The sequence below is a fragment of the Trichechus manatus genome, unplaced genomic scaffold (assembly GCF_000243295.1).
Source record: "Trichechus manatus latirostris isolate Lorelei unplaced genomic scaffold, TriManLat1.0 scaffold00010, whole genome shotgun sequence".
Taxonomy (NCBI): domain Eukaryota; kingdom Metazoa; phylum Chordata; class Mammalia; order Sirenia; family Trichechidae; genus Trichechus; species Trichechus manatus.
Window position 1 is genome coordinate 31,584,353 of NW_004443946.1, and position 24,739 is coordinate 31,609,091.

Below are 24,739 nucleotides of genomic sequence, written 5' to 3' on the forward strand. Positions count from 1 at the left end.
GGGTGATGGTTGCGCCTGAGGTACCTTGGCAGGGAATTCAACCCAAGTCTCTTGCATGGAAATCGAGGTTTCTACCACAGAACCACCACTGCCCCTACCTAATCCTAAATGTGTCCCGATTTCCTCACATCAGTGTAATCAGATAAAACTGACCTCACAGAGTGTTGAGACAGCAAAAATAACTTTATTAAGAAAGCATTTGGAAATATATGACACATTTAAAAAGCAAAGAACATATGCTTGGCAATGACTCTAGAATTTCTGTTGACACATTTTTGAATTGTTCTCATCTTGAGCCTTTTCATGTCTAATGTGTCCTTTTCCCTCAATTTTTGCCTCTGGCCCTTGGTTTTCTGTGGTTGCACTTGGATAGTAAGTATCTAAACCTTGGCTTCCTTCTGTGGACTCTGGTTTGCCAGTGTCTCTGTCTCTCAGTTCCATGGGCTATCTCTGGTAGGAATCTTTTGCTTACATTCTTGCCCAGTGAAATGCAACCCCCACCCCCCCAGGAGCGGTATCAACATTCAGGCTGAACTAGTCTCAGGCACCCCCATGGAACTACTTATCTACCAGTTGCTATCAAGTTGACTTTGACTTATGGTTCCCCATGTGTGTCAGAGTAGTATTGTGCTTTCAATGGTTTTCAGTGGCTGATTTTTCATAAGTATACTGCCAGGCTTTTCTTCCAAGTTACCTCTGAGTGGACTTGAACCTTCAACCTTTTGGTTAGCAGCCGGCCATGTTAACTATTTGTACCACCCAGGGCCTCCTTCCCCTTTGGCAAAGTTATTCACACGTGTTTCCATTCTTAACTGGTCTCCTTGCCTTCATTTCTTTCAACTCAGCTACTATATTCATCTTTTTAAATACCAATCGGACCATTCCATTCCTCTTAGCAAAATTATGCATGATTCTTCATAACCTATAGAATCAAGTCCACATTTCTTGATCTCAAAGCCTACTTTGGATTCTTAAGACAATAAGCCATCAACAACCACAGGCCCCATTCGACAGAGATGTGCATTTCCCCACATTTCTTAGATTGAATAGTAAGAAAATATTACACTGAATGGTTTAGTCCTCTTTGGAATTTCTCAGAGAAGTAGAGTTGTTATTATTATATAAATCACTGGTTGTGTTTTCGTTTTGGGGGGGAGGATAGAGAACAGAATTGAATAAGTGCCTGTTAATGCTATGTATCTATCAGTACTTGAATTAACAAGCCATTTGGAAGATCAGTCCTTTACATATCTCATACAAACGGATTTAAAATCTTGAGTTATACATATCTAGATTACATCTAGTGTTTAATCAATTGGACACTTACAAATACTGGGTAAATGATTTGTTGTCATACAGAGCTGAGCTCTGCCTTTCATGCAGTGGGAATAACATTTTTATTTTAATACTTATGCAGTTGATTGTAAACTTTGGGGTGATATAATTTAAATGGATCTAAACAGTCCATTAGCTATGTCAGTGCCTACTCTCTTGCCAAGCCATAGCTTTATGCTAAGCTGTTGTGTACTGTGTTACATAATTCCCTACATTCATTTTGTCCACCTATTTAGTTTCAGTACATGCAAGGTGACTGTATTGTCCCTTCAACCTCCTTCTTAGTATAAACCCAAGTCTGTAAGATAGATTTTGGGCAATATTGCATTTTTCTAATGGAGGTTTTGGAGAATTGAATGGGCTTAGAAATGTGTGTTTGTCACTTTTTGATTTTGCCCCTTTTGATTACATTCACTGTCAATTCAGTATGGTTTTCTAGGTGATAAGAAAGTGCTCGAGTCTCAGATACTGGAAGGAAAGTAAGATAGGATGAGGTCTTAGAAGAAAAATGTCAGTTGTTGGAGTACACAAAGGAACAATTTTTCACTGTCCTCACTCTTTCTCCTTTTTAGCCCCTTATCTGCATTTTTTAAAGACTAAGTCGGATTCCCTGCTCTTGGCTGCTAACTAAAAGATTGGTGGTTCTAGTCCATTCAGAGGTGCCTTGGAAGAAAGCCTTGGAAATCTACTTCTGAAAGATCACAGCCATTGAAAACCCTATGAAGTGTAGTTCTACTCTGAAACACATGGAGTCGCCATAAGTTGGAATCGACTCTATGGAAACTGGTTAAAGACAAGTTCACACATTGCCAATGCCCCCCATCCCCAGTCAGGAGGAAATTATGCCATGAATTGAAAATAAAATAATTTTGCTTATCTAGAATATGTTTCTGAGAGGCACTTTCACTTGTCTGTTGCTGGTTGACACAGGAAGGAGATAGGCAGCAGTTGGGGTGATGCTGCCCTTGGTAATCTCCTCTGGCCCAGGGAGAAGATTCACTGAATGGAGACTGCAAAGATTGTGAACTGTTGCAGCAGTTTTTATTAGATACTTGCAAAGGAAGGTACTTGGATACACAAAATCTTCCCTGGTATATTTGCATGAAGATTAGTGTAAATATGCATGCTATTTACATAGACAATTTAAATTTTTTTTCCTCACATTGGTTATATTTCTTATTTATTTATTGTGGCAGTCTCTTCTTTTCACCAATGTCATTTTTTCTCTGGCTTTCCACACAAAAGAAGTTCTTTTGTTTTAAACATCCAGATTCCAGGGAAAATTTCCTTTGGTGAGCAAGAGTAATGTACATAAGGCACGGGGGATTAAGTTCCTGGGTCGATTTAGCCAAGGATTGGAATAGTCTATAAGTCAATGCATGGCTCTAAAGAATTATTTGTGGGCTTTGAGAAGTAGAGCAGGAGCATGTGGTATGTCCAGAGTGCTAGGCACAGGGCACCAGTACCAGTTGTCATTGAGTCTGACTCATGGAGACCTCATGTGTGTCAGAGTAGAGCTATGCTCCATAGGGTTTTCAGTGGCTGATTTATTGGAAGTAGATCAACAAGTCTGTCTTCTGAGGTGCCTCTGGGGAAACTTGTACCTCCAACCTTCTGTTAGAAGCCAAATGTGTTAAAGGTTTTCACCACCCAGGGTCTCCAGGAAAGGGAATGGTAACTGATACATAGGAGAAAGTCCAAAGATCCCTCCGCAGAGTTACAAACAACTATGTGGTCTTGGGTAAGTCATGTATCAACCGCAGGCCTCAGTTTCTTCTTGATAAAATAAGGGCATTGAACTAGGCAATCTTTAAAATTTCTTATAGCTCTAGAATGTGTTAGTTTGGCAGACTCCTTGATCTAATTATATGAAAAATACTGAGTACCACATAGAACATTAAATAATATCATAGTGGCTTGCTATTCTATGTCACACTTTCCCCTTTTGAAGGGTACTTGATGATTAATTAAAACTTCTCTTAAGAGGCACTCTTTTCCTTGCTCATTTATCTCAGTTGAGTGGGCACACAAGGTGTAACTTAAATGTTTATAGAAGACACCTATTACTACACCGCACGTGGCACCAAGGACACACACAGCATTTGGCTCTGTGCACATCCTGGTCTGTGGGAAAGAGCTTAGTTGTAATAACTGCATTCAATTTGTCATCTTCTACTCTAGATCAGGCTCACCTCCAGATCTACAGAGCAGGAGCTTGTCCAGTTGCATTTTAACAAAGTAATTTCTTCAGAAATGAATGGAGAGATTGTGGCAATAGTGCACTAGGGAGTTGGTTGCATCTCTTTCAAACATGCAGACGGTATCGAATTTCTGCTCTGTGGTATTTTTTGACTATTTTTGGTAAAATGCAACAGGCATGAGTTATGTTCTGGATGGTATTTGGTACTTATATATGGGTAAGCTACACTGTGGCCACTTATAGGTAGACAGGTCCCTTTTAACTGTGTGTGTGTGTGCAAACAGAAATGTGCATTCATAGGTAGACACATATCATCAAGGCCCTCTAGAATACATGGGAGAAACTCGTTTTCTTCTTTAACTCTCTGGAGTGTGAAGTTGAGGTTCGTGTTTTAATGATGTTATAGTGCTATGATTAATTTAACAGTATGTAGTGAGTGGTCATCTCTCCACATTATGACAGAGACTCCTTTATATGTCTTATCTCATGATGAGAGAATATTTTATTTCACTTAAGTGATTCCTAGAGCTGTGATGGGTAGTAAGGAACTGAGTTGAAGTAGACTTGGCTTTGGTTAATAAGACAAGAGTGTATTTCTGGCAGGGAAAATAGACTTCTCTCAACCTCATTTTGTAGCCCTCAATCTTTAGAGGGAAAATGTGTATCTAAACTTGTATTGTTGGTAATTTTCTTTCATTAATAAGGTGCTTTTGATGGGTTTTGACCAACTCTGACATGAAATTGGTTGGTCTAAGTCAGACTGTCTGGCAGGAGGACAAATGGACGCCCACATGCATGGTGTATGTCAGAATTATAAATCAAATCAACAAATGATTAAATAAAATATATTCTATAATCTTAACTTGGCCAATATATTTCATAACTACTTGGAAAGTCAGGTTAAAACTTAGAATTTTTGGAGTCTTAGGAGTTCTGCATTGGAAATTGCAGCACAAGCAGAAACAGCTCCCTGGTCCTTAGCTTATAGCTTGCCCCCCTTCTCTTCCCACCTTTGACTCCATCATATATCATAAGGGGCCTTGTGTAAATGCATATGAGTACACCATATCTCACATGGCCAACTCCGTCCACACCCCTGAAAACAGCCCCCTCTGGCTTCCTCTTGGGTTTCAGCAGGATATGCGTATGAACAGCTGGCTTGTCTTCAGAAAGGCCCAGAGAAGAGGCACAGAAAAGCCAGGGACACAGTCTTGGGTATCTTTGGACAGGGAATTATAGGGCCCCAGAATCTGGAATATGGTCTTGAAGGGGAGTATCGGCTCCAGGTGGGCTGCCATCTTGGTTCTGTGGACCCCTAGTCCTATGGGGAGGAATGTGGTCACAGGCGGGTCAGACTAGGGTCATCTAATTCTAGGGACCTAGAGCAGAGACTTCTTTTGCTTGAGTCTAAGGGTAGTATTGTTGTGTGGTCAAAACACACTACCAAATTTCATTCTGTTCCCCTTCCTCACCTGCTTGATCATCTTCTCAGGTCCAACTTCCTGTTTAATAACCCACTCATGTTCCACTGGGCTCAGGACTCTACCAGGGAAACTAAAGTTAGCCGTGTTAGTGATGGATGGAAATCAGAGCCAAATCTTTCAGGGTAATTGATTTTTAGTTATTGGTCAATAAAAAGTACCTAGAGCTAAGGAGCCCTTTGTAGACCAGTTAATTATCCATTCCAAACCGGCTCTTCTATAAGCATTTAAAAGCCGTAACTGAAGCTAAAGCAATGCAAACCTCACTTCAACATTTTTCGTAAAATTTCCCTTAAGATTTTTCTCTGAGGAAATTTGAAGGAAAGGTAGCAAGCTCTACTGCGCAATCTTGTTTGTCTTCCATCCTTATGCAGACATATAGCTTCTCTGCAGTCCCCTTCTCTGCCAGTCTCCCCTGGTATTTCAATATAAGCTGGTGGAAGAGTTGGAGAGAGTGTGGCAGGGGCAGTGCCCTTGGGGCATGTTCTCTTGGTATTTACATGGATCTGACTCATGGCAGCCACATGTTAACTACTTTTCTCTTTCTTTTTCTCCTACAGCTCGAGAGGAGAACGTGGCCACTTTCCGGGGCTCAGAGTACCTGTGCTATGACCTGTCTCAGAACCCGATCCAGAGCAGCAGTGATGAGATCACCCTCTCCTTTAAGACCTGGCAGCGTAATGGGCTCATCCTGCACACGGGCAAGTCAGCTGACTATGTCAACCTGGCTCTGAAGGATGGTGCGGTCTCCTTGGTCATTAATCTGGGGTCCGGGGCCTTTGAGGCCATTGTGGAGCCCGTGAATGGCAAATTCAACGACAACGCCTGGCACGATGTCAAAGTGACACGCAACCTCCGGCAGGTAATGGTTGAGGGGAGAGAGTGCCGGGAAGGCACTTCTTAGGTAGCTGGGCAGGAAGTGTATGGAGCGGTTGATGGGTGAGGTGAAGAGGATAGAAATGAGGGTTTGGATATGTCAAAGTCTAACTTTCTCCCAGTCTTTGCAATTTCACAAGGACAATTATTAAAATATGTTTCTCCTCATACTTCAATTCTCCATTTTATGCTTATTATTTAAGAAAAAATTCAATTGTGTAGATGATAAAAGTTATGAGTACTTTCATCCCTTTTATTCTGCTTTCCTTTTTATCATTTGCTTAATTACATTTGAATCTTATCATATTATTATTAAATTCAGTTAGGAACAAAGTTCTGTTTCTGCAGCTTGGTAGATTTTCCTTATTCTTTGAATATATGTTTTTCTTTTTAATTAAGTTAGCCATTGCCACGATGCCATAATTTTAATTCCTTCCAGAAAAATCTTCCTTTCTCTCTTACTTTTTCGTTTACCACTACCCGCCCCCCCCCCACACTTTTTTTTCCTCTTGTTATTTTAACCTCTAACCTTGGAATTAATGAGCTGGAATCTTTCTGAATTCCTCTGTTTCTCTGTTCCTTGGTGCTGTGGTCTTACTTTATTACCGCTGTTTCTACCTCCGAAACTCTTCAGTTGACTGGGAGGCCTGGAAAGTGGAAGGACCCAAATAAAAAGTCAACTTTGGAGCAGCCTTTCCTGGTTCTGTCCGTGCTTGAGAACTTCCATCGCTTGCCGATTCTAAGCAGGCAACTCTGTCAGGTGACAACGTTCTCAGAGAGCCTTAGCCAACTTGTTTTCAACGTAGTAACTAATAATAACAATAATATTTCACCAGCCCACATCAGTAAATGGAAATAATTTTCTACAAAAGTCAAGGTCTGTGCTGAGATTGCCTTTTCCAGGATGCCATTTCCACTTGGTTTGTCTACTCGTGAATTTGTCCTTAAACCCCGTTGGACAACGTTCATCCTTTATTAATCAGAAAACAGGATGTAAATTTCCAGGAAGTGCTTATCAAATGTTCTTCCGTGATGTGATTGATTTAATGTTTCGCAGGGTAAACATGAAAACACAGGAACTGACAGGTGTTTGCATATGTTTTCTGTTTGATAAAAGCATGACTCCTTAGTAATGCTAAACACAAACGGCATAGGCCGGCACGCATTGAAAACAGACAATCGTTGCCACACACATTTCCATGCTGAAGTATGCTGAAGAAGCCACCTGGCTGGGAGAATCTATTCTATCTGTGCTGAAGATAACACAAATAGCAAATAACACAAGACCTAGAGTCCCCGATCATCTTAACACACATGGATTGGGCATGTTGGAATCACTGTTCTTTATTTTTCCTCCAAAGCCAAAGAACCCTATTGCTGGTGTTTTTTTGTTTTTTTACCACCCCTCCCCTGCTTCCATACACACCCAAGAGAACCCACAACAGAGTTTCATTTCCTAACATATAAGGGCTTGATATGTTTGAACTGCAGAGACTAGACCAAATAGTGGAAATGTGACCTTTTGCTAGTTTTGACAGGCAGGTACACAATAACACCCTTTAGACAGAATCAGCTCATAGTTCTCATCAACCAATCTGTTTCTCCAACTCTCCTACCTTACACACTTTCTTGCCATACTGGAATGATTCCAGTTACTAGCCTGAGCAAGGCTCACTTTTATTTCTATTAAAAAGCAATTTTCTAAAATAAAATCAGGCCCCAATTAAGTCCTTTGTACTGAGAAGGAATAAACGAAACTGTACCTCAGATAGTAGTGGTGGTGTTTTAGGCAGACCAACCAGAGAAAAGCCAGGCTGAGAGGTTTCTCTTCCTAGTTCTAAAGCCCAACTCCTCATTGTGCCCTTGGACAAGCCATTTAACCTTTCTATACCAGTTTCCATTTGTGAAATGGTGATTACAATCCTCCCCAGCCATGTGTAGTGGCTAAATATGCAAAGCACCTTATGTTCCAGAAGGATTATGAGCTCATCCATGGTCTGGGTGCTAGACTCTGGGACATGCACATGATTTACAAGGCCAACATTCCCTCTCAAAGGTGACTATGTCTGTCTGGTGCCAAGGAGGCAGTTAAGCAGAGCTCTCAGTTCCAGACAAGGCTACAGTAGCCCTAGGGTGTGAGGATCTTTCTTTGCAGAGGAGCATTAACTTCTAGTGGGAAAGCGCACCTAAATTGGGCCTCATCGAACTTTCTTTCATGTGTGCAGCCAAATGGAATTTACTGAAAGACGTGGAAGTATCTGAAAAGCAGAGCTGATTTTTCAACTGCAATCTTTTCAACACTGAATCATCTAAGATTATTATTTTTCCCATTAAACACACATTTATAGCATCTTTTTGAGTTCTCTAGGATACATTTGAAGGGGTGGGAGGCCCCTGTCTCTCTGAATTAACCTATAAAATAGATTTATGAACATTTGCAATCCAGTTGAAGGTGGTCTTATCCACCTGTTGTATAAGGTTGAAGGACTTCTGTGGCAGACCATTTATCTGAAGAAAGCTTACCTGGGGTTTCATGGTGTATTCATCGGCAAATGGAGCAGAATTCTCCCCATTTTTTCCTCTATGGTCATCAACTCATGTTTCTGCCTTTGAGCCAAGTCAGGGCCAAAGGCAGGTACTGTATTCAGGGCTTCTGATTGAAGGAAGCGATGCAAATTATCTGTTCCAAATTATAACTGGGACTAGGGACCATGGTAGGAGATATTTTTCTTTTATTAAGGGAGTCCATGACCCTGCCTGAACCTAAGGTCATGGCCATCACATAAATTGCGTTCCTTCTAGATGCCATTTTGTCAAACAACACACAGAACACTGGGATTACCAGCCTTCCAGCCTCCCAGCTCAGGGTGTGTTGGCATTATTAAGTATTGGAAACAAGCAATGAGGAGACTAATTGTAGGGGTTCTCATATCATGTTGAACCTGCCAGTCCTCCCTGCTATCTATCTAGGATACTGCTTAAAAGTGTGAAAAGCACTGTTAAAGGGGAATAAGAGGAGAAAGATTCCAACAGGAAGCATTCTGGGAAAGTTACAGAATACTAACCTCATTTGGGTAAAAAAGCCTAAGACTCCCACCTTTTTAATACATTCTGATGACATGGGTGTTCTAAACTGAGAGGAAAGGAAAGAAGAGAATGTCCCCTCTTCTTCTCCCCACACACATCTACAAAAATCCAGAGGGTACAAAGATCTTTAAATTACCCACGGAAGCCCAGAGTAAGCTACATAATGTAACCTTCCTATGCTAGGGGTGATCTGTAAATATTTTAAGTTATTTTCTTTCTGGGAGAAAGTCATGATCGTTCATCCGTGTAGTCAGAGTCAGATGTGAAAAAATATATATATACTGATATTTCAGCGCTTTCTGTTTATCTACTTGGGGAACTATAAACAGTGGAGGTCTTTTCTTTCAGGACAGGTGGAATGTCAATGTATTAGGGGGTGGGAAGGGCTGGGGGCAGCGTTCACTTGGAAGAATGGTTGAAATGTAAGTATGGTGCTAAATCTAACAGGGTGAGTTCTGGTCAGAATGGTATTTGGAAGAAGCGGGGAGTTGTGATGACAAGGTGAAATGCAGCCCCTTCCCCTGAGGTGCCCTGGGTGGCAAGGTTTTCCATAGAGTCCTGGTCTCATTGTCTTCCCCCACTCTCTTTTTCTGTGTTGGGTGCCTTTTTTTGAAAAACTAACACAAGATCATTCATGCAATGTGTCATTTTACTAACCGACTAATGTACTAACACCCTAACGACTCATCTTTGTTTTTAGTTTTTTTAATTAACAATCGTTCTGTTCACAATTTTTTAATTTCCTTTCTTCCCCCTTTTCCGCAAAGCACTCAGGCATTGGACACGCTATGGTAAACAAACTACATTGTCTGGTAGATATCATTCTTATTGTCTCTTTTTTTGGGTTTGCCGTGTGTTGCCCCCCTTTTCCTCCCTGACCCCCCTTTTATCCTCTTTAAACTTGTTTCTTCTTCTTTTTAAATTTTTGTTGAACTAAGTGAAAGCCTTTCTTTTTCTTAAAAAGAAAAAAAAAAGGAAGGAGACGGACCTGTCCTGGAAATGAGATTCGGTTGAGATTGCTGGGGATGGTTTCCTTTTCTCCAATTTTTAATTTTTTTCCCTAAAAATTTTTTTTAAAGAAATTTCTCTGTTTAGCTAAATTTATTTTGTTTTGTGTTCTTATTTTGCAACTTTCAAGTTACAGACTAGGGACCGCAGAGATTTATAGCGAAGGCTTTCTTCCCTCTGTCTCTTCCTATCCTTATTGCTCTTCCTGCTTTCTTTTTCCTCCTCCCCACTACTTAACCCCCTGTCTCTTTCCCATTCGTGTGGCCACACTGCCACAGGTAATCTGGGGAGGAAAGTACCTCCTAGACTCTTTCTTTCCCTTCTTTTACCTCACACCCCCACTGTGGCCAAAGGGAGCTCCGCCAATTGTGTTCTCCATACAACTCTGCATGGCATGTTCCTGTCTCGTCTCTGTCTCGTGGACTTCCCCATTGGCATCAGCATCCATTCCCTCATTCCCCTCCTCATTACTAACAACCTGCCAACCGTCAATCCAATTCCACTTTCTTCTCTTTCTTTTCCTCACTCTTCTGTTTCATTCTCCTACCATCCTTCATCTATTTTGTGGTTGGGTTTGGCCTTTTTTTTTTTCTTTTTTTTTTCCAAGTGAGGCAGGTGGCAGGCAGGGAAAAGACTACCCTTTAGTTTTGAGTGTTTTATTTTTTCCCCACTTCCATCTTGTTCTTTAGTTTATTCAGTGCATGTAAGTGTGAAGTGGATTTTGATTCCTTCCTTTATTTCTTTATGTCTCCTTGCCTTTTCCTATTCCCCCACCTTTTTTCTTCTGCCTTCTCTCTTGGCTCCTGATCATTTTCGCATGGGTGTGTCAGCGTATGTAGTGTGTGCACGCTTTGCGGCCCATCTTCTCTCTCTGCCCTCTGCTCTTCTCGTGGATGTTGGGTGTATGGGTGCTATTTCTTCCCTGTGGGCATTATTATTCTCATTATTTTGGTTATTATGTCTCATCATTCCTTTCTTTATGTTAGAGTTGCCTTTTTGGTTTGGGTTCTTTCTTCTCTTGGTGGTGGTGATGGCAGCGAAGGGAGGGCAGGGTTGGTGTCCTGGGGTTTTCCATGGCATGTATCATTTATGACACATCAAAAGTGAGGCCCTTCTCCTTCCCTCCCTGAATGCATGTTTGTCAGTGTGATGTGAGACAACAAAGAAAGAAATAAAAAAAGAAAAAAGGAAAAAAAAAAACCATTCACAGCCAAAGACCAACCCCCAACAAACCCCATTGTCAAATGTCTCCTTTGCTGTTTTGCACTACCACCATAAATAACAATCATTTAAGAAATAAATGATCATTTTACCAATGAACTGAGACAAGTGATATCGTCTGAGGATGGTTCCATTTTCTAGCCTGGCTCAATAAACAGTACAATGGGTAGAACTAAGTACTCAGCTTGGCAATTCCAACAAATTCTCCCATGAATCTGCAGGGGAATACTGGAGGCATGGGTCACAAGGAAGGCAGACCAGAAAATGGAACTTGGCTGCATATAACAAAATCAAACCAAATTAGAAAGAATACCTCACCAAAACCTTAATGAAAGTGATGCTTCAGGTAGGGGAATCCACCAGATTTTGATAGGACTATAAGTTCATTGCTGGGATTTTTTTTTGTCCCTATGTCCCTCTACCAGGTGACAATCTCTGTGGATGGCATTCTTACCACGACGGGCTACACTCAAGAGGACTACACCATGCTGGGCTCGGATGACTTCTTCTACGTGGGAGGAAGCCCAAGCACTGCTGACCTGCCAGGCTCACCCGTCAGCAACAACTTCATGGGCTGCCTTAAAGAGGTAAAGTTCACAGAATGCTGTTTAATGCACCATGTGACTATTTAAGAACAAATAAGATGTCTGGGTCAGTGACAGGATCTGTCCCCTGATCTCTTTTATGAGGCCATATGTTGTAGCAGAAAAAGACTTTGCATTTGGAAGTAGATGTCTTAGGTTTTTGTCCCAGCTTAAAGGGGTGTGTGACCCTGGGTCTGCCACGTAAGTACTCTATGACTCAGTTCCCCCATCTAACTAATGGATAATCTTATCTCACAGGTAGGTGTGCGTTATACAGTAATTCAGATGAAAGTCCTTTTGAAATCACAAGGAACTAGATGTATGTAAAGTTTAATTTGGTGCCTTTACTTGGCAAGTAGGGAAGCTTTAGCTAAAGTGGCTTAATTTGTGGTTGTGTGTCTTGTCTAAAATACAACATATGTATTATTTTACCTTTGCCAAGTCTGTTGTTCCCAAGAGTCTCATTATTTGAAGTGAAGAAGGAAAATTCTCAGAATGTAATATTGAAGTCCAGAAGACTAGTTTTTCCTTTCCCTGAAAGCCAGTAGCTGTGAGAAAGCAGCGGAGCTTTGCCATTCCTCATTTATTACCACTGTGGCTGATATGTTGAGACCTCTGTCTACGAGCAAGGGAGCTTCAGTCAAGTGTAAGTTCAATCTCTAAGGTCAATTGTGGAGGCAGAAGAATCAGGCTTGATTTGGTAGAATTCTTTCCAAACACTCTGTCATCAGAACAGTACACTGCACATTTTGTTTAATCTAAGCTAAGCTTGACTGCCTAAGATATCTATACCATTTCCCTGAGGAAATTCCTTGAGAAGCCAGCAGTGTCCCTTCTTGCAGATAAAAATCTCTTGTGACATCTTATAAGCCTTCTCTCAGGGCATGTTTTATTCTTATTATAGTTATTTGCAATGTGCTGAACACCAATTATACATAAGATGGCATTGCACATGCATTCATTCATACCACTTGACTGTAAGCCTTGTCAAGACAGGGATTGTGTCTGTTATGCCTTGCATATATCTGTTGCCATCGAGTCAATTCCGACTCATAGCGACCCTATAGGACATAGGGTTTCAAGGAGCCGCTGGTGGTTTCAAACTGCTGACCTTTTGGTTAGCAGCCAAGTTCTTAACCACTATACCACCAGGGCTCCAACTGAGTAAAGGAAATAGATAAATTTTTGGTGGAAGTCCGTTTCGCAAAAGTAGTGACATTTGATCTGGGTCTGTTGCAATAAACCATGTGTGAATTTAGAGGAAGGGGTAGAAAGGAGAGACAAGACAAAGCAAGGAAAAATCGAATTACAGCTTTGTATTGTTCTCGGTGTGAAGGACAAATTACAGAAAAGAGTGCTTTTCTCTCTCTGGTGGACATTACCTAGATCTGCTGGCTTTAGGAACACCACTGTCATTCCAGACAGGATTGTGGCAGACATAGAGCACCTCTTCCCAGGGATTTACTCCCACTTGCATACAATAAAGGCGCAAACTGCTCACTGTCTAATGAACCCTGAAAAACTCTTAAACACTGTTAAATCACACTAAGTTGGAATTGCTCTCTCATCAGAAATAGAAAGGAACATTACTATTACTAGGTGCATCATTCATGAATAAATGAGGCCTTGATTACCATGGAGTGATCATCCATTTTTATGGTGAAACAGCCCTGGGTATAGAGTTTCCCCTAGACAAGATCTAGGGGTGGACCCTAGGACTAATTTTCACCTACAGATAATTATATTGAACCATTTCTCAATTATGTATTTTGAGACAAAGGAGCAATTTCCCAACCACAAATCTTTTCTATTAATCAAGGATGATCCTGAATGCTTTTAAAGAGGCCTCATAAATACACAAAGATCTCATGCAGAACCTAAAGTGAATGGAATACTACCCATGTGTACACGCATACAAGCATATACACGCGCACACATGCGCACACACACACTTTTACACTGCCCAGGCGGAGAGCCAGAAGCTCCAAAACTCTATGAGAAGTGTCACTTAACAACTTAAAAGTTAAAGGTAGTTCTGAAAATGTGTCAATAATAGAAATAACAGTTATTAATGTTAAAAATATGCTTATCTTAGCAGCACAAATCTGTATTTAAATCCAGATTAAGTTAGAAAAAAGAAAGTTAAAACACCGGGGGAAGTATTAGGCAAAAGTAGAAGTTTTTATCTTGCACCCTCATGTCTCCTTTGCATATAGTATTACAGTCTTTCTAAGAGACTTTGGAGGCCTTCTCATTTGTCTGAATGTTTTAATGAGATTCCTTTCTGTCTAAGGTAGTCCTGGCATATTGCTTCTTTCCATCTAATTACTTCTCTGTGAGCAGGTCTGGGAAATTCTTCTCTTGTTCTTGGTGTTTGTCTTTTACAAATTGGTAAACAAGCAAGAACTTCCAGATTCCTTGGGATTTAGCTCCTTGACAAATCCCACTTACCTACTTTGACTATTTACCCCAGGAGCAGTTTCCAGGTTTTGAAATGTCCTTCTTTCCTTCTCCATCTCTCTTTCTTCCTTTTTGTTTCTTCTCTTGCCATTTGTTGCCCTAAACGGAACTGGGTGCTTTCATATGTCATTTTCTTCAAATTTGGAACATGGCGAAGGGACTATGGGGTTTCTGTTCCAGATCATGTTGCTTCTTTTGCGTGTGACACAAAATAGGTTTTATATTTGGAGTTACAGTTACTACCCACATAAAAGCTGAAATATGGCTCTGCTATTGAGCTAGAGTGGCTATGGATTTTACCTGTGTGCACACCTCCTAACTTGATAAAAGCTACAACAAAGAGCATCCACGTTGTCATCAGACTATTGTGGTTCCGCACACACCTTAGTTATCAAGAGATTTGTATCCCTGTAAACATCATGGTCAGCTTCTTGCTCCTCTTTGTGTTTTCATGTTTTAACTTGTCTGTCTTGTATTTGTTCTTGTTGTGTCCCTAGCTCCTAGGATAGTTCTTGGCACCTAGTGGGCTCTCCAAAAACATTTTCTGAACAAAATCACATGTTTGTAAATTAAGAAATATCTTTCTTAAGATAAATGTTCTCTGTCACTATTAACTATATGACTTTCTTGGGATGACTAAAGTACATCGTGACATGGCAATAGTTGAACCTTTCAAGAAACCCCAAGCTATCTGATTTAAGAGAACTATTACAAAAAACAAACAAACAAAAAAAGCTGCAGCAAGGCTAAGAGAAATGAGTTCGTGCCTCCTCTAGGAATAATGGGATTGAAAAGGCTTTGAGAAAGGAAGCATGGTATAATGGAAAGAATCCAAAAACAAACAAACAAACAAAAAACAAACAAAAACCCAAACCCATTGTCGTCGAGTTGATTCCGACTCATAGCAACCCTTTAGGACAGAGTAGAACTGCCCCATAGAGTTTCCAAGAAGCACTTGGTGGATTTGAACTGCTAACCTTTTGGTTAGCAGCTGTAGCTCTTAACCACTATGCCACCAGGGTTTCCAGACTGGGTTTTAAATCATAAGAACTGTTTGGGAAAACCAGCTTTATCATTGTTCATATGCCTTGAGTAAGTCTCTGACCTGTATGTGTATCAGTTTCCTAACTCATTACATGGAGATAATAAAACCTTTTCTGTACAAAATAATGTACATAAAAGTGAAAACCATATAACATTATACAAAGGTGTTTTGCTATAATAATTATTATTAAGGATTACGTAATGCACCTTATAAAGCAGTTTATGAATATAAACATAAAGCATAAGCAAATATGCATTAGCACATGCATATCTCTGTATTTCCCATATTAGCATATCCCTTTCAGGGACAAAGAAACAACTTTATTCTGAGGTTTGCCCTTTTATAATTCTCTCGTCTTTGCTAAGGATGTAATTGGAAGCTACCCACTGAAGTACCTGATAACCTGTCCCCTCTGCACTCTTCTCCCTACCCCCAGTCATTACCTTATTTATTGCCTTCAGAACATGCATCTTTGTTCATTGGTTTACTTGGTAATTGTAAATCTTCCTCTGTTAAAATGTGGGCTCCATGAGAACAAATACCTTATCTGTTCACGGTGTACCCCCAGAAGCTAGAACAGTTTCCGGCACAAAAATACACTCAATAAGTGTGTCTGGAATACATAAATAAATGAATGAACTAGCCTCATGGAGCTCTGAAACCTGGTGGAATTCATCAACAAATATATACTAAAAACCTACAATATGCCAAAGACTATACTAAGGGCTCATGGTACAAAGATGAACCAGACACAGAACCTGACAGATATGGGGGAGGCAGACACACAAACATAAAGTCAGTAAGAAGCAGTGAATGGTCCAAAACGTATTTTCCGGTGCACTGGGATGGCTGAAGGAAAGTACTTAATATATCCTCAGGACTCAGAAAGTTCCAGGAGGAGATAATGCCCAAGGCAAGGCTTCAAGGACCAGTAGAAGTTAGCAGAGAAGAGTGGCTGGAATGGTGCACCAGGATGACGGAACAGCATGCGCAAAAGCATGGATAGGAAAGAACATGGTGTTTGGGTAGGGAACTTACAATCAGAGCATAAAATATAAGATTTGGAGTTGTTGGAGAAGAGGCTGCAAAGTTAAAGAGAAGCCAGGTCATAGAGAGCTTTATTTTATGCTCAACCTTTGGGCTTTTTTCTGTAGGTGATGGGGAGCCTTTGAAGGATTTTAAGCAGTGGAATGTATTGTCTGATTGGCATCTTGTCCATCAGGCCTTAATTCCTTGAGGACTGAAGGTAGTTCATCAGCTACTTGCCCCTGATGTATATTTTTGTCCTAGAAAGTGGAAGAGCAGGGATGGGAAGTGGTCCATCAACTTCAGCATTCGGTCAGGAAAGTGCTTCTCTGAATCTTAAAATTTCTACAGAAAAGCACTTGTGACTCTCATTTCAGTTTCAAATGACCCTTACTGTCAGTGCATTTCTCCTTTCCTCTGTCCTTGACGTTGCTGGGCTAATATTGTTGGATAAAGCATAATGTGATGGACGGAAGCCAAACAAAGACCGAGTTACATGGATAGTGTCTCTGTCGTATTCACCAGGACCAGGGAGCTTACAAGCAGCCCTACTGGTGCGGTGGTGAAAGCACTCTACTGCTAACCGAAAGGTCAAAGTTTTGAACTCATCAGCCACTCCATGGGAGAAAGATGTGGCAGTCTGCTTTTGTAAAGACTTACAGCCTTGGAGACCCTGTGGGGTAGTTCTACTCTGTCCTATAGGGTCGCTATAGTTCTAAATACACTCAATGGCAACAGGTTTGGAACAGGTTTTAGGGAGCTTACTCAAGCCTATCACAATATCCTTCTATGAGGTGGATCTTCCTTGTCATTTGATTTTGTTCTTTCTACACCAGCATCCTCTCTTCTCAATCTGTTACTTCTCGCCTGGTGTGTTGGTACCTCCATTTGCCCATGGAGAAGCTCAAGTGCTGCTGAGGCCTCTGGGGTTAACTGGCCTATCTCACCTCTCTTTTGTTGTCACGCCTCGAGTGAGGAAGGAGGAAAAGCAGGAGAATTGAGAGAGTGGAACACATATTTAAAGGAAAAAGGATTGGATAGAACATCATTGTGCACATTACAGTGCACGTCCCTTTGTGATTATTAGTCATTTAAAACCGAATGGGGTTTTGCAGCCAGAGAGAATCTCTGACCAGATGATTAATGGTTTAATCGGTAATAACCTTACATTTTTATAGAACCCTGATAGGAGTCCCCATCTGGTGAGCCAAGCTATTTAAGGCTGTGTTAATTCTGTTAATTGCTATACGTTTATTTGAATTGCTGGCACCTGCGGGCTTTGGGATAATGTGTTTGTTGTTGGTGGGTTTTTTTTTTCCTTCTTTTTAATATGCTCATTTTATTTTACCCTGCCTCACTGTCTTTTGCTGCTGTCTCTCATGTGATCACTTAATTTCTCTTCTGTTTTTTCTTTTGCGTTGTCCTCTTGCTTCTACACTGAACGTACTTTTTTTCCCCTCTTGTTCTCATTCTCTGTACTTCTTTGTTTCCTCAGGCTCTTGTTTCTGTGTCTTAACTGATTTCTCAGGTAGGGCTAAGGATAAGTGGTTCTATCTAAGCAGGTAAATTTAGGGCATAGCATTGGGCTTAAACATTCCCTTTTTCCTAGCATTAAGAATACTGTGCTGTCCCAGAGAGGGCAAAGATCAAGTGAAGGTTTTACTGTGAGCATGGAAGACAAGAGCAGGGTGGGCTTTAAAAACACAAGTCCAGGATTTGAGTCTTGCCTAGACTGACTACCAGCTGCGTGATTTCCAGAAAGCCATTTGACAGTTTTTTCACCTGTAAAAAGAGATAATAATACCTATTCCAAACATTTTTATATTGAGAGCGAATATGATTCAAAAAAATACGGAGGTGCTTTATAAACTGTAAAACTGTGCAAATGCTAGTAAAACTGTGCAAATGCTAATGTCGTTATTATTTACATTTTTAATTGAAACCAAACCAATGAACTCTGACCAAGGAACCACTTACTGCTCTTTGCTGTTTTTAGGACAGTCCAATGTAGGTTAATAATAACAACTGAATTGGAACCTGGCTACTAGGTCCAGTTCTAATGCCATTTAGAAAACCATATATCTCCTTTGGACATCCATGTCGTGATCTACAAAACAAAGATATAATGATTGCTCAGCCAAATGTACAGTACTATGGAGAACTTCTTGAAATTATAGCATAGGAATGCAAGTTATTGCTCGTAAGGTTCTGGATACCAGTGTAGGTTTTATTCCCTTCCTATTAGAAAGATGTGTGGAGAAGCACTGTGTAGTCATGGAAGTATAGAATGCCTAGACAGATTGAAAGAACCAATACAAAAAGGAAACCAAGAAGGACAAGACTACAACAAGGTAGAAAGGAGTGAAAACATGAACCAGAGCCTGGAGAATGAAGGAAGGTGAAGGAAGAGGAAAAGGAAGAGGAGAAACTGAATCTCAGGAGCTACCTATTAGGCTGAACCATAAGAAATTGCCATTTTTGTGGGTAAAAAAAGGCCAAATATTGGCAATTTCATGTGATTCAATTTAAGATTGAATTTTTTGTAAAGAGGATAAAGGAGATGTTTTGGAAAATATATCACCTTCTGGATTACAAGGAACTGTAATGAGCAAGAGAAAAAAGTTCTATGACACAGACGAGGAAAGAAAATGTTGAGCTATTGGGGATGAGTGATGAATATGAGGCTTACATTGATACCCTTCTACTTTCCTAACTTGGATTAATGCTATCCCAGGATACAGGGGAAAAAAATTGAAAATAAGATATTTGAAAACTAGTTGGTGTTTTTTGAGGAATAGTAGAGAGTGGAGGAAGGTTCCTAAAGAACTAGAGATGGAAAAAATGTAGATAATGCAAGCTATGGACTTATGACCTTAATTGGATTCTAGGCAAAATTTTGGAGTGTATTATTATCAGAAGGTTTGAGCCTCAAACAAAGAAAAATCAACAGAACCACCATAATTCACTAAGGACACTAAGAATAACCCATGTCGCACCAATCAAACTCACATATCCATTCAACAGTGTTACTATACTGGTAAATCAGGAAAGACTATGGACCTAGCATAGCTAAATATCATGAAGCCACTTGACAGTACATTTTGTGGTATCCTCATCAACAAGATGGGGAAATAGCAGTTGGATGCAAGACCTATTCAATAAAGGAATAACTAGTTAAAGATATTAATAGGTACTGGGTGAGTGGGTCCACGTTGACCTATATGGAAGTTTCTGGTGGATGCCACAAGGCTATAGATCACTCAACATTTATATTAAGGACTTGAGGGGAGGTAATAGGGCATGCTGACAAATTTCGTGGATGGCAGGGAACTGGCAATGATAGAAAATTTGTGCTACAAGATCTGAGACTGAATTAATGGAGGTATGATCTACAAAACGAAGTGATAGTTTTACAGTGTAATTTATCGGTTAAGAGAACAGAACCTGGAGCTAGAGTTCTTGGCTGCAAAGCCAAGCTCTATTCCCACTAGCTATGTGATGCTGGGTGTATTACTTAACCCTCTCTTTTCCTCACTGTGAGGAGCCCTGGTGACGCAGTGGTTAAAATAGCTGCTCCATGGGAGAAAGACGTCTGCTTCTGTAAAGATTTACAGCCTTGGAAACCCTATGGGGCAGTTCTAGTCTGTCCTATAGAGTCTCTGTGAGTCGGAATCAACTCGACAGCAATGGGTTTGGGTTTGGTTTGGTACCTCACTTTGTTTATTTATTAAATGGGGACAATAATTATACCTACTTTACAGGTTGTTGTGAGTCTTAACTGAGATAATACATGCAAAATGTTGAGAACAATGCTTGGCATGCAGTAAATGCATTGTTAATTATATTTATTATCATTGTCACTATGTGCTAGTGTGACTACTGGGAGTGTTCCATTTAGTTCTAGATGATGAGTTTTTTTTAAAAAGGTTAACTGACTAACATTGACATATTAGAACATGTTTAGAGCCGAGCTATGAAAAAGGTGAAAGGACTCAAGATCTTGACATAAAAAGGATGAACTGATGAATCTAGGGACATTTAACCTGAGGAAGAAAAGATGTCTGAGCCCAGGAGTTGAGAGTTGTCTTCATACATGAAGAGCCATCTTATGGCAGTTGGATTAAACATGACTTAAATTTCCTAATAAGAACTAAGACGAATGAGTAAAAGTTGGGTACTTAATACGAGGAATAACTTTCAATGAGAGCTGTCCAAAGCTGCCTTCAAGGTAATGAGTGCTCTGTCACCCAAGGCATCAAATCAGAGACTGGGCAACCACTTTGCTGAGGTAAAAGAGGGGATTCTAGCATCAAATGAGTAGACAGTATTGGTTTTCTAAGTTCCTTCCAAACATAAGACTCTATAGCTCTGCAGTGAATGAAACTTCTGAAAAGAAAGAGTGAGGGTGATTGATTAGACTAGGTTCATTGTATTGAAGACTTTCCTGATTCACCTGCAAATCAGTTGACTATACGTGTCCCATTGAGACTCAGGGTTGCCCTTGTGATAGGATTTGAGGTTCCCAGCCACTGCCATCACCTAGTAGTCACTTACAATTACTTCTCTTTCCTCAGACAGACCTTCACTGGTAGCATCTCCGAAATCATTGCAACCACAGTAATTATAATCGTAACAACAGCAGCAATAAGATTATTCAACACTTAATGTGAATGCATGCGAAGGGTGTATCTATACTATGCTTAGAGCTTCATATGTATTGCCTAGTTTAATTCTCACAACAAACTTGTAAGGTGGAGTCTATTATCATTACCAGTTCACAGAGGAGGATACTGAATTTAAAGAGTGAGTTTCTTCCTCAGGGTCACACAGTTCGTAGCAGTTAGAGCTGAGATGATGTAAATACTGCTGCTATCGTGACTACTGAGGCCATCTCTACCAACTCAATCATGACTTGGTGAAGAAAAAAGGAAATAAGCTCTTAGGAAAAGGTTGGTGATGATTCTCTGGTTAAACCCACCCTAGGGAATGGTCTCTCACTACCAGTTAAAGACTCTCCTTCATAGGAAAGGTCATTTAATCAGTCAAAAACGTCCAGCTGGGAGACTGGATACAATTACCTATTTTTTTTCCCACCTTGCCATTGATTGTTCTGAGAGGAAAAGCATTTTTTACCTGATTTCTCACTTCGACTGGGCAAATTGATATTACTCAACCTTTAATGGAGGAAGAATGATTTTTCATTATGAGACCTGAGAGGGAAGTAGCTGTTCTTGGTATAAATGCCAAGCAATGGAATATCTTTGCCTGGAGATGTCCACTGCATCTTCACTTTTGCTCCAGCCCAGTATTTTCAGTAAAGTTGGAGATATTTGTCTCTAATAGCCTCAAAAAGCCAGAATAAGTCAAAGCTTTTTTTTAGGCTTATTGTGAATTTTCAATCTGATTCTGTGAGTCTCTTATTTAGCTTTGCACTTTTTTTCAACTCTTTAAGATAAATTCAGTGGAAATCATTGCTTTCTAAAAATGTCACTTATTTACAGCAAATGTAATTTACCACAACATTCCCACTGAGACAAAATCTCTTGTGTCTTCAAATGTCTCAAAAGAAACAAAAAAGTAGTCCTTGTACACATATACATACAGGGATAAAGTAATCATTGAGCTAATTAATTCGCTAATGTTTTTTAAAATTGCTTTGCAAATGTAGAAATGACTATCCCATTAGTGTTACGGTGCTTTTGTAACCTTGTGTCCCGTCCCCGTGTGGACAATGTACTACAGCTAGTTTCTGCACAAATTTCAAGAGAGCTATCAGGACAGACTTTTTGCATGACAAATCAGTGAAGATGTAACATAGGACAGCAACACTGCACACCAATTATAAACCAATAAATTCTCCTTCTCTCTTCCTCTTTCTCTCCCTTACCAGACAGTATTGGCAGATGCTCTATCTCATACTTCATGAGAAAATAGAAACTATTCAAGTTATGCTTACTAAACTTCTCTCCTTCCACCTTTAGATCTACCTTCAAAGATACTCACCACTGCTTTCTTTTCTCATGTCTAGTAGGATGGGCTGTCCTCCTCCTCCTGAGTGCAGCTGTTATTCTCTTTTGCCTCTTTTGCAATTTAGGCATTTTAAGGACTCCTTCTCTTTTCAGTCAACTTCAATCTTCTCCTTCATCTCCACTCCATCCCCCCAGCTGGAGACTTGCTCAAAATAATTTCTTCGATCCTGTATCCTGCTTAACTTACACCTTAGCTTATCCCTTGCTTTGACGGAAACACTTCTTGAGAGAGTTGTCTATACCTCCTATCCTCTCTACCTCACAGTTCCTACTTAACCTTCTCCACTTGAGTGGGAATCACTTTATTATATGCTCCCACAGCCCTCAGTTTATAATTTTATCATAATTTTTATTATAGTTCTTACCACATTATATTTTAATGATCTATATTCATGTGCTTCCCTAATAGACTGAGTTTCTAGAAGGCAGTTAGTAGGATATATATAGATTGGATATTCTCTTCAGAGTTAAGCATAATTACTGGCACACGAATACATGGAAAATATTTTTCTGGAAATTAATAAATGTGAATATCAGTTATGGAGTTATTGCTCCAAACTTCCAATGTCTACTTGTATCCATTTTTTCTATAGCATGTCATTCATGCCCTTATTTATGAGTACAATAAATGACCATGGAGTGCCTTCTCTTTCAGAAGTTCTGTTCTAAGTGTTGGCGTATGTGGTGAATGAGGCCGTATAGAAAGTCCCTGAATCTATGGAATTTACATTATGATTGAAGGAGACTAATAATAAATCTGAAAACAACTAATTAAGATACTTTAAGATAATGATAAGTGCTATAAAGAAAATAAAAGAGGAAATGTGATAGTAAGTGGCAAGGAGGTTGGATCTCCTCTAGACTGAGTGGTCAGGGAAAGACTCCCTGAGGCGGTGATATTTAAGCTGAGTCCCAAGATGAAAGAAGGACTCAGCCACACGAAGATCTGAGGAAACCCCATTCCAATCAGGGGAACCTGAAAGGACAAAAAGGACCCAAGTGTGGCAAGGGCAAGCTTGGCATGCTCAAGAAACAGAAGGAGACCATGTGGCTGTGACTCTGTGAGAAAGGGAGGGAGAGGAACAAAATGTTTGTGACTAGACATTCTGCTTTTCTAAAAAGATCCAAATCAGGCATACTGAGGAGGTGGGGCCAAGATGGCAGAGTGGTCTGATGCTTCTGGTGGACCCTCTTATAACAAAGACCTGAAAAAACAAGTGATTAGATTATATATGGCAATCTGGGAGCTCTGAACATCAAAGGCAGAGTTGGGGAACCAGACTGAGTGGCAGGGGGAGGTAGAGACGGTTAAGAAGCAGCAAGGAGTTGCCAGACCTGACCTGGTGAGAACCTGAGCCCTTCAGGACTGCTCTGGAGGCGTGTTTTCCACACCGGGAGAGACTCAGCACCAGAGACTCTACATGGTAACCCAGAACCATTGAGAAGCAGCCCTCCATGAAAAATAAGTACTTACGTATGGCTTACTGCACAGATCAAAAACACCCCCCTTAGGGAAAAACCTCTCTCCCATTTACCTCCCTAGTGTCTGCTCTGCACTGAGTCCCAGACTGGCTTCAGCAATTGCCGAGTCCCCTGGGCTGGAAGTAAGATCCGTCACATGCCCGGAGCCATTCTCCCTGCCTTGGAGAGTGAACAAATTAACAAACAGAGGAAAAAATAAACTGCCGGCTCCCCTAAGCCAGGAAACCAGGGTAGGCACAGCTCCTTTGCCTAGGCACAGGCATAAGGGATCCATAGACTTTGAGTGCCTTTCTCCCTGCATAGACTTGTGTGGGCCCATCTCAATACTGTAGGCCCTCATTATCGCAGTACAACAGGGTTTATACCGGAACTCTAACTTCAACTCTTTCAGCTGTGAAGTGGCAGATTCTTGACATTTGACACTGCTCTGCCCATTAAGCAAGGTCTTCACCTACCCATATCAGGGGCCTGAGGACTGGTGGCTCCACCCACACCACCTAGCCACCTAAGATAGGAGCCCATGAATAAGAGGTACACTCCAGCCCTTACAGCCAACAGCATTAGGTGCTCATAGTCTGGCTGCAAAACCCACCCACCTACACACTGTAGGGAATAGGGACACGCCTTCCTCTTGGATACTTGAGGGCAGCCATCAGCCCCCTGCCTTGCTCAGAGCGTGTCCCCCTGCTGCAGCCAGATGCCTGTGCCTATACCTATCACCCCTGCCTGTCTAGGACTGTAAGTGAGAGCCTACACCACACACTTGGTGACTATCTACCTGGGTACCTAAGCTGAATCCATACAGGAGGAGTGGGCAGACTCCTGAGCTCACATACCTAGTAACAGATCTAACCACCTGATGACAGGACGTTAGAGCTTCAAAGGTGCCAATAATCAAACTAGCT

General features: G+C 40.7%; 1 protein-coding gene across 1 annotated transcript in view; it reads left to right on the plus strand.

The window, feature by feature from the left end:
* The window catches only part of NRXN3 (neurexin 3), a 1,723,724-nt gene that overhangs the window by 437,303 nt on the left and 1,261,682 nt on the right, over positions 1-24,739 (plus strand). Inside the window, exons 4-5 of the mRNA XM_023726412.1 lie at positions 5,577-5,878; positions 11,634-11,795. Of these exons, the coding sequence (XP_023582180.1) occupies positions 5,577-5,878; positions 11,634-11,795 (464 nt within the window). The remainder of the gene's footprint in view (positions 1-5,576; positions 5,879-11,633; positions 11,796-24,739) is intronic.